This window comes from Bos indicus, chromosome 23, assembly GCF_029378745.1.
Source record: "Bos indicus isolate NIAB-ARS_2022 breed Sahiwal x Tharparkar chromosome 23, NIAB-ARS_B.indTharparkar_mat_pri_1.0, whole genome shotgun sequence".
In the NCBI taxonomy this organism is placed as follows: Eukaryota; Metazoa; Chordata; class Mammalia; order Artiodactyla; family Bovidae; genus Bos; species Bos indicus.
In genome coordinates, this window is record NC_091782.1 from 45,229,881 (window position 1) to 45,239,468 (window position 9,588).

General features: G+C 50.1%; 1 protein-coding gene across 2 annotated transcripts in view; it reads left to right on the forward strand.

The window, feature by feature from the left end:
• Positions 1-9,106, forward strand: part of GFOD1 (Gfo/Idh/MocA-like oxidoreductase domain containing 1) — a 103,700-nt gene extending 94,594 nt beyond the window's left edge. For both annotated transcript variants that reach the window (XM_070778375.1, XM_070778376.1), the window contains exon 2: positions 1,519-9,106. In XM_070778375.1, coding sequence (XP_070634476.1) covers positions 1,519-2,438 — 920 coding nt within the window. In that variant the 3' untranslated portion in view covers positions 2,439-9,106. The remainder of the gene's footprint in view (positions 1-1,518) is intronic.
• Positions 9,107-9,588: the final 482 nt, after the last annotated feature.

Here is a 9,588-nt window from a genome sequence, read left to right on the forward strand (position 1 = left end):
TGATATTGGCCTGTAGTTTTCTTTTTTTGTGGGATCTTTGTCAGGTTTTGGTATTAGGGTGATGGTGGCCTCATAGAATGAGTTTGGAAGTTTACCTTCCTCTGCAATTTTCTGGAAGAGTTTGAGCAGGATAGGTGTTAGCTCTTCTCTAAATTTTTGGTAGAATTCAGCTGTGAAGCCGTCTGGATATGGGCTTTTGTTTACTGGAAGATTTTTGATTACAGTTTCAATTTCCGTGCTTGTGATAGGTCTGTTAAGATTTTCTATTTCTTCCTGGTCCAGTTTTGGAAAGTTGTACTTTTCTAAGAATTTGTCCATTTCTTCCACGTTGTCCATTTTATTGGCATATAATTGTTGATAGTAGTCTCTTATGATCCTTTGTATTTCTGTGTTGTCTGTTGTGATCTCTCCATTTTCATTTCTAATTTTATTGATTTGATTTTTCTCCCTTTGTTTCTTGATGAGTCTGGCTAATGGTTTGTCAGTTTTATTTATCCTTTCAAAGAACCAGCTTTTGGCTTTGTTGATTTTTGCTATGGTCTCTTGTTTCTTTTGCATTTATTTCTGCCCTAATTTTTAAGATTTCTTTCCTTCTACTAACCCTGGGGTTCTTCATTTCTTTCTTTTCTAGTTGCTTTAGGTGTAGGGTTAGGTTATTTATTTGACTTTTTTCTTGTTTCTTGAGGTATGCCTGTATTGCTATGAACTTTCCCCTTATTTTTGTATAAATAAAAGGTGTAATAAGATTTTTTAAAATTATAATAAGAGTAGTTAGTCATACAGGGAGGTCAACCCCAGTGCTCTCTGTCAACCTAGGCGGGTGGGATGGGGTGGGAGGTGGGAGGGAGGTTCAAGAGGGAGGGGACATATGTATACCTACGGCTGATTCGTGTTGATATTTGGCAGAAACCAACACAACTGCTGTAAAGCAATTCTCCGCCAATTAAAAATAATAAAAATTTTAAAAGATAAATTTTTAAAAAGGATAATAGTAGCTCAGCTGGTAAAGAATCTGCCTGCAATGCAGGAGACCCCAGTTGGATTCCTGGGTGGGGAAGATCCCCTGGAGAAGGGATAGGCTACCCACTCCAGTATTCTTGGGCTTCCCTGGTGGCCCAGACGGTAAAGCATACGCCTGCAATGCGGGAGACCTGGGCCCGATCCCTGGGTCAGGAAGATTCCCCTGGAGGAGAGGATAGCAACCCACTCCAGTATATTTGCCTGGAGAATTCCATGGACAGAGGAGCCTGGCGGGCTACAGTCCATAGGGTGGCAAAGAGCCAGACACGACTGGGCAACTAAGTGTGCACACACAGTAGCAACTACCAAAAAAAAAAAAAAAAGAGTAGTCCCATTGGCTTCCTGGTTCATGACCAGGGATGGGGCGGCGGGGGGGGGGGGGGGGTGGGTTGGGGGGGAAGAGGGGGTTGGCGGTGGGGGGTGGGGGTAGAGGCCACAGCGCCCCCTGTCTGCCGCTCGGCGCCAGCGTCCTGATGTGCTGTTTGTCCTCCCTTGCAGGCATCGGCAAGAACGTCATCTGCGACCGCGCGGCCACGCCGCTGGACGCCTTCCGCATGATGTCGGCCGCCCACTACTACCCGAAGCTCATGAGCGTCATGGGCAACGTGCTGCGCTTCCTGCCGGCCTTCGTGCGCATGAAGCAGCTCATCGAGGAGGGCTACGTGGGCGAGCTGCTGGTGTGCGAGGTGCAGGTGCACAGCGGCAGCCTGCTGGGCAAGAAGTACAACTGGAGCTGCGACGACCTGATGGGCGGTGGCGGGCTGCACTCGGTGGGCACCTACATCATCGACCTGCTGACCTTCCTCACCGGTCAGAAGGCCGTCAAGGTCCACGGGCTGCTCAAGACCTTTGTGAAGCAGACCGACCACATTAAGGGCATCCGCCAGATCACCAGCGACGACTTCTGCACCTTCCAGATGGTGCTGGAGGGCGGGGTGTGCTGTACCGTCACCCTCAACTTCAACGTGCCCGGCGAGTTCAAGCAGGACGTGACCGTGGTGGGCTCGGCCGGGCGCCTCCTGGCCGTGGGCACGGACCTGTACGGCCAGCGCAACAGCGCCCCGGAGCAGGAGCTGCTGGTACAGGACGCCACGCCGGTCAGCAACTCCTTGCTGCCCGAGAAGGCCTTCAGCGACATCCCCTCACCCTACCTGCGCGGCACCATCAAGATGATGCAGGCCGTGCGCCAAGCCTTCCAGGACCAGGACGATCGGCGCACGTGGGACGGACGGCCGCTCACCATGGCTGCCACCTTCGACGACTGCCTGTATGCCCTGTGCGTGGTGGACACCATCAAACGGTCCAGCCAGACGGGCGAGTGGCAGAACATCGCGGTGATGACCGAGGAGCCCGAGCTGAGCCCTGCCTACCTGATCAGCGAGGCCATGCGGCGCAGCAGGATGTCCCTGTACTGCTAGCCCGGACTGGGGGAACCCGGACTAGGGGAACCCGGACTAGGGGAACCCGGACTGGGGGTACCCGGACTGGGGACCCGGCGTGACCCAGGCCTCCAGCCAGAGGATGGGGGTGGGGAACAGGCTGAGGGGTGGGGGTTGGGGGAAGGGAGAGGTAGCCTCAAGGAGTCTGGGGGCCGGGAAGTGGAAAGGGGCAGTGTGTGGGAATGGGGTCCGGGAGGCCGAGGCCCTACCGGGATGAGGGGCCCCAATCGAGACTGAGTTGGGAGGCTGCCTCTCCCTGCCCTTCAACTGTGAGCAGCCGGGAGGGATGGCTGGCCTCCGCACCACATCCATCGCGCCACCATCCCCCGACCCCCGCCCCCCAACCCCGTCTTGGCCTTCTTTGCAAGCCAAATGCCCCTGTGCAGTCAGGGCCCCTGAATCCAACAGGCGAGCACAGCGGGCAGGAGAAGGTGCATTGTTAGGTGGCCGCGCCAGCCTCTTGGTCTGGGGAGAGGCGGGGATCGGTGGCTAAAGAGAAAGTTCAGATTCCAGGAAGCCACTTACAGGGTCTACGGGGGATAAAGTACTTGGTAGCAAAGTATACAGCTTTCTTGAAGGTTGGGCCCCCGAAGCTGGAGGGAGGCGGTGTCTTCCTAATTGACTTATTGCCCTTTTCCTGGCCTGAGGCCAGGTCAAGGAGTGCGGGGAAGGGCCAGCCGAGAATCGCTTCCCTGGAGCCAAAAGGTGAGGGCAAGGGCACTGAAATAGACAAGGCAGAGAAGAAAATTTCCCTTTGCATGTGTCAGGATTAAAAGCCCACAAGGAGTCACCTTGTAACTATTTCTGATGCAGTATTGACATGGTCCTTTCAGGGACCGAGGAGACAGCAGGACGGAGGTGTGGGTTTGACCACAGGCTCCTGGGCTGTTGTCCAGGCCCCGGGGCAGCCGTGAGCCCCAGGCTCGCAGGGGCAAGTCCCCATCAGAAGGGAAAGTGAGCCAGCCCTGCACCTGTCTCTCCTGGCAAGCTGGGGAAGGGCTCCTAGGAGAGTCCCCCACTTTGTGGATTTTAAAAGGGAAGCCTTCAGGTTCACACAGATATAATCGTCTTCCCTTTGGGGGAGAAAAATGTCAAGGCTCTTTTCCTTATTTGGACCTTTGTTCTCTTGCATCAAAAAAGTGAAAACTTCTGACTAGGTATTAAAACAAAAGGACAATAAGGAACATTATATTCAGTATTTCTAAATGGGGTTTAGAACCCTCTGAGGTGTATAGTTTGCTTAGGCTTGAGAAAGCTAATGTAGGAGAAAACATCTTCTCCCTCCCCTGGTCTCCTATCCCTCTTAACGCCCTCTGCTTACTGAGCTTTTACTGGAGATGGCAAACTGCAGGCTTGGAGCAGGCGGTGCCAGAGGGAACGACCAGAGACAGACAGACACACACACACGTTTATAAATGCTCTCTACCACCATTGTCACTAAAATCCCTCTTGGGAATTCAGACCTGGTCTTGAAAGAAAGCTTAAGTCAAATACATTTTGAAAATGAGGACTTATCCTATTGTTTCCTTTTCTTAATTCTTCACCACACATAGGATATTTGTTGAGGTTGGCTGTTGAGAGGGTTACTTGTAAGTCTACAGAGTCTGTTCACAGTCACAGAAACCCGCTGTTGTCTTTGGCACACAAGTAACATTTGGAGTCTTTTCAGATGGCCCACAGTGGAACTGGAAGGGAATTTAAGGGGCTGAGAGTGCACCCCACGCTCTGAGCAGGCAAAGTCTCAAAATGAACTAACTGATCAGTTGCTCCTCCATCCTCATACGCTATGCATCCCAGACTGACCCTGAGTGCAGTGGCGCCATGTCCAAACATTCCCTGGGAATGTTGGTATTTTCTAGCACAGAGGAGTAGGAATTATCTTCCTAGAAAGAATTTCCCTGTTTCCTGGGCCTTCCTGCCATGTGGGAAGGTTAGTCGGCTACAACTCTCCATCACACGATTTGTTCCTTCTCCATTGACAGAATCAGCATGCCAGCTTTTGTAGCTAACAGCTCAAAACTAGAAGTTTGGTAGCATGGAAGTCTTTCAGTGAGAGTTTGAGTGGAAAGCCATGCCATGGACTTTTGGGGTTCAGATTCTCCTAAATTCTAAATTCCTCTCTGGATAAATAGCTTTTGTAGAAGCTGAGTAGAAAGAATTTTTTTTTTTCCTAGTTGGCCCAAAGGGGTGGGATCGAGGATGAAAAGAAAGGAAACTAGTGACCCTATGGGTCTCGTTTTTCTAAGTCATTTATAATCTAAGTAGAGCTGTTCCTGGGGGTTCAATTTTGCTTCTGTACTTTAAATACTTGGAAGTTCTTTCCCCCTCAAAGATCTCTGAGCTCTGTGATGAATATTTAGTGTCTAAAACAAAAATTCTCATTTGAGGCTGGGGTATATGGAAGAATATATATTCTTAAAAAGCAGCATGAAAAATAGTAAGTGTACTCAAATTTTATCTACTGAAATGCATGTGATAGGTAGATGCAGGAACAGGTGGAAGAAAAGGCCTAGGTGGTTTATTTTGTTAATAGAAAAGCTACAGTACATGGCTTCGTTAGTGCTCCTTTGGCCCCAGTCCTGTCACTTGCAAAGACTTTATTAGGAGCCACAATATAAAGTTGAAATCTCCAGCTCGCAACAACATTCTCTAGGACTTTGTCCCAGCCCAGCACCCCCAGCAGTACCCTCAGGGGACTGGGTATCCTTGGTTGGATTGGAGCTTAGATGAAGCTTCTGGAGTCATCCAGCCCCTCTCTCTGCCTTGTTGAATGTGTTTCAAGGGTCCAGCATCATGGAGGCTCCATTTCAGGATCATCATAGTTAGTCCCCACTCGCCTGGTTTGTCCCCATAATTGTTTTGGGGGGCCTCTGATAACTGGATGTTTGGCTCGTACCACTGCTGGCCTCAGAAGATGTTCCAGATTCTGAGAGAGGGTGTAAGGGGTGCTCACCTGGTGCCCACAAGTGTTTAGGAATGCTCTGTGCTTATTTGGAAGGTTTGGGTTCTCTGAGTTTTCTCCTGGAGAGCTGGTGACCCCTGTCAGCTCCCCCTATGACTCCTCTTCACCCCCCTGGGAGAGGTGCGGCAGGGGACCACAGGGCCTTCTCAGCCCACCTTGGGCCTCTCAGGGCAGTTTTGGCTGACTCCAGCTGAAGCGGAAGTTCTCCAGGCCCTTTTTCCCTCTGCAGAGAGCCATCTCAGTCCTCCCTGTGTGCCCACATTTCCTGATCATCTGCTGTGTTTAGGGTATTTTAAGTGTGGTGGTTTAGTTGCTCAGTCGTATCTAACTTTTGCAACCCTGTAGACTGTAGCCCACCAGGCTCCTCTGTCCATGGGATTTTCCAAGCAAGAATACTGGAATGGGTTGCCATTCCTTTCTCCAGGGGATCTTCCTGGCCCAGGGATTGAACCGGGGTCACCTGCATTGCAGGTGGATTCTTTGCCAACTGAGCCAAGTACATCCTCTTACTTAATCCATAAAACCACCCTATAGTTTTGGGGATTGTTAGTCCCATTTTACACATAAGAAAATTGAGGCTGAGAGGATGAGTCATCTGCCCAGGGTCACAAAACTGTGAAGTACAAGAGGGGTCACCTGAATCCAAAAACCTTCCTTCTCCAAACCTCATGGCTTCCCACGAAGGAAGGTGTGCTCTCTGCAGTTCTTTGCCGGGCAAGAAAGCTCTCCTTGTTGAACCCTGTCGGGGTCTGTGGGGCCACAGTGATTCGACACTCTGCCCTGCATGGGGCTCCCCTCTGCGGCTGTCAACACCTCCCCGTGGAGCCGGGTGTCACATTTGCTGTTCTGCCAGAAGTTTCCTTATAGAGCTGCAAATAGAAGAGTTGATTTTTCTTCCTCTTCCAAACTGGAAATACCACTCAGCTTCTTTTAAAATCAACTTCCTAAGTTGATTCTGATGGCAGGCGATGCAGCCAACCGCAGAGCTGGAGATTTTTAAGAAGTTGTTGGCTGATTGTTACAAGGTTGTGCTCTCGCTGGTCCTAATAACATAGGAAAATGTCTCTTCTCAGGGAGCGGGGCATTGACAGTGCATCTGACTTGGATGTTAGCTGTGCATGGCATTTGTACCTTTAGACTCTCTTAATTCTTGATCTTGTCTCATAGCCGCAGCTGTTGAATTGGACCTGTGGTCAAAGATGAGGTTTCTAATTGCATCGCTTTTATCCTGGTGGGTATGGTGGAATGGGGGAAATTCAGCATTGGTAAGGGTACCCTGGGGAGAAAGTAACTCCAGCTGCAGCTGAAGGGACTTCAGAGCCAATATATTCAGTAGTTCCTTTTGCATCCCCAAGAGGTTGTTGTCATTCAGTTGCTAAGTCGTGTCCAACTCTTTGCAACCCCATGGACTGCAGCACACCAGGCATCCCTGTCCTTAGCTATCTTCCTGAGTTTGCTCAAACTCATGTCTGTTGAGTTGATGATGCCATCCAATCATTTTGTCCTCAGGTCACCCCCTTTTTCCTCTGCCCTCAGTCTTTCCCAGCATCAGGGTCTTATCCAATGAGTCAGCTCTTCACATCAGGTGGCCATAGTGTTGGAGCTTCAGCACCAGTCCTTCCAATGAATATTCGGGGTAGATTTCCTTTAGGATCGACTGGTTGATCTCCTTGCTGTCCAAGGGACTCCCAAGAGTCTTCTCTAGCACCCCAAGAGGCTAAGTAATGCAAAAAAAAAAAAAAAAGGAACTGAATATGCCACTTCTCAGCCAGGACTGGAACCCCAGTTTTCTGACTCAGACCCATCCTGCCTCCCACAGCATCTCAGAGCTCTCAGGTGGGGAGAGGGAGGCCCACAGCGGTGACGTGACTTGCCCGAGGTCCCAGGGCTTGTTGGTAGAAGAGTTGAAGTGAGAACTGGGGCCTGCAGCTGCCTGTATTCCCTGAGCTCTTAAGCTGAATTCACTTAAAAAATTATGTCTCAAATGTAGTCTGAAGACTAGCTGTTTAGAATTTCCCATTGTGACTGTAATGTGCACAGTGGTCTAGAGTTTGTATTGTGTCTGGCGAGGATGGGGAATGTACGTTCAGATGCTCACCTCTGAGAGTCCCTGAGGCCCTCTCTCCTAGACCCCACCCCGTGGGTCCAGATCTAGGCCTTGACCAGCTTAGGACTCCTGTTCCACCACCATCTCTCCGTTTTCAGGCTTCCAAAGCCTGCAGGTCACGGGCCAGAGGCCACGACTCTGGAGAGTTTCTTTTTTTGAAATCAACTCTCAGAGCCCTGCACTTCAGTTCCCTTTTGGGGACAGCAAGACAGGTAATGTGACAATGCTTCTCTGCAGCCCCCAGGCGCCTGCCCAGCCTGCCGCAGCCCCGGCAGAAAAGCGCGCAGGGCAGTGCCCCTGGTTTGAGGGGACAACCCTGAACTGGCCTTTAGGACTTCTCCCAAGAGGAGTGCAAACCTTCAGTGCTGCTCTCAGAGGTGATGTGGTGTCGTCAGAGTTTGGAGGTGAAGTCAGTAAGCACCGCGGACCTGAGTGACCACACCAGTTTTAGCAGCAGAAGGCGGTGGCCTACTGACTCTCTCTCTGTTACATCACTGTTCCTATTTGCTGGAGCCCTTGAGAGGGCCACCCGAGCGTCTGGCTCTCAGTCAGGCTGCTACAGCATTGCACTACTGAATACTCTTGAATCCGTTGCCCTCGTCTGTCCACGGCAATAGTGAGTAGAGGGATGACCAGACCATGTCACGTGTAGGGGCTCCGTGCTTGGCGTGGCAGCCAAGCTTGCTGGGGTGGTGTGAACAGGGTCCCCGGAGCAACCCTGGTGTCCGCGGTCTTTCCCCGTCTGGGTCTCTGCTGTCCCCTGCAGCCATCACAAGGGCTATGTTGTTGTTGGCGGAGCCCTGAGGTTTCTCCCCATAAACCCGATGACTGCTTGGTAATTCTTGTCCGCGGCTGGGAAACAAAACCCAAGCTGGCGACCTACCCTGTTCCTTTGCTGCCCTTTTCTCTGTCCGGCATCCAGCCGTGTTTAGTATTCTGGCCCTGTGCCTTGCCCAGGGGAGGCAGAAGTTTCTAGTGATTATGGCTTTCCGTTTGTTGCCCGGTGCTTTTACTGTGTTTTATTTTTTAACCAAAATTGCATCTGTTTGGTTGTCAGTGTTGAGTATGTATTTATTGTGTTTTACAAACATGAGTATATATGTATGTATCTGTATAAAAACTTATCTATGAAAAGTCAAGGCATGTAAACTAGATATTTTAAAGAGCTATTTATCAAGGGAAAAAAGATGTGTGTTATAAAGTAAACAGAGTCTATATTTTATATATAATGTAGATAGCAAAACATAGCTTATAAATTATAGAAAGTTTGGGTTTTCTTTTTTTATTATTAAAGCAAAAAAAAAAAAAAAAAAAGACAATGAATGCAACTGTTCTTAGTGTTTTACAAGCTGAACTGCTGTGGGTGGTAGCCTTCCCTCCCAGGCCCTCGGGTTGAACAGTCTGTGCTCCGGGCCTGATGCCCGTGTTATGTCTGCGATGCTCTGGGGGCCACGGCTTACCATCACCCCGCCAGCTGACATGTGCCACTTGAAATGTGGCTTCCTGCTGTCCTCCCCAATTGACGTTGCTGGGATAAAGGAATGGAAGTAGCAAATAAAGATTGAAGAGAAGATGTAACTCCAGCTGCTTTACTGTTTATTAGACCCTGGTCTTCTTGCTGATGAGCTAGGTTCCTGGTCGAATTGTGGGATGTGAAGCAAGAATGGGGGTGGGAATGAGACGGTGCATCTGGGGTGTGGGGGTGTGTCTAGGCGGGGAGGAGGGGGTCTGTTCTGGTGTCAGCACCCATGAGGCTGAGCAGTGGAATCCACTCTGCTTTTTTAATGGTAGATGTATTGGAAGCTAGAACTGGAGGCACTTGGGAACATCTGGCTCAAATCCTGGTTCTAATTTTGAAAATGTGGACATGGAAGGGAAATAACCTGCCTAAGGCCACTCAGAGTGTGTGTGTGTGTGTGAGAAAGCCCAAACCAGGCAAACAAGATGACAACAGAGACCTTAGACTGGGGAGCAAATTTCAGGATTCTCTGGTATACCAAGATCTTAACCTAACACCTCCCACCAAGCTCTATAAGACACATTCAAACAGGCTCCGTTGA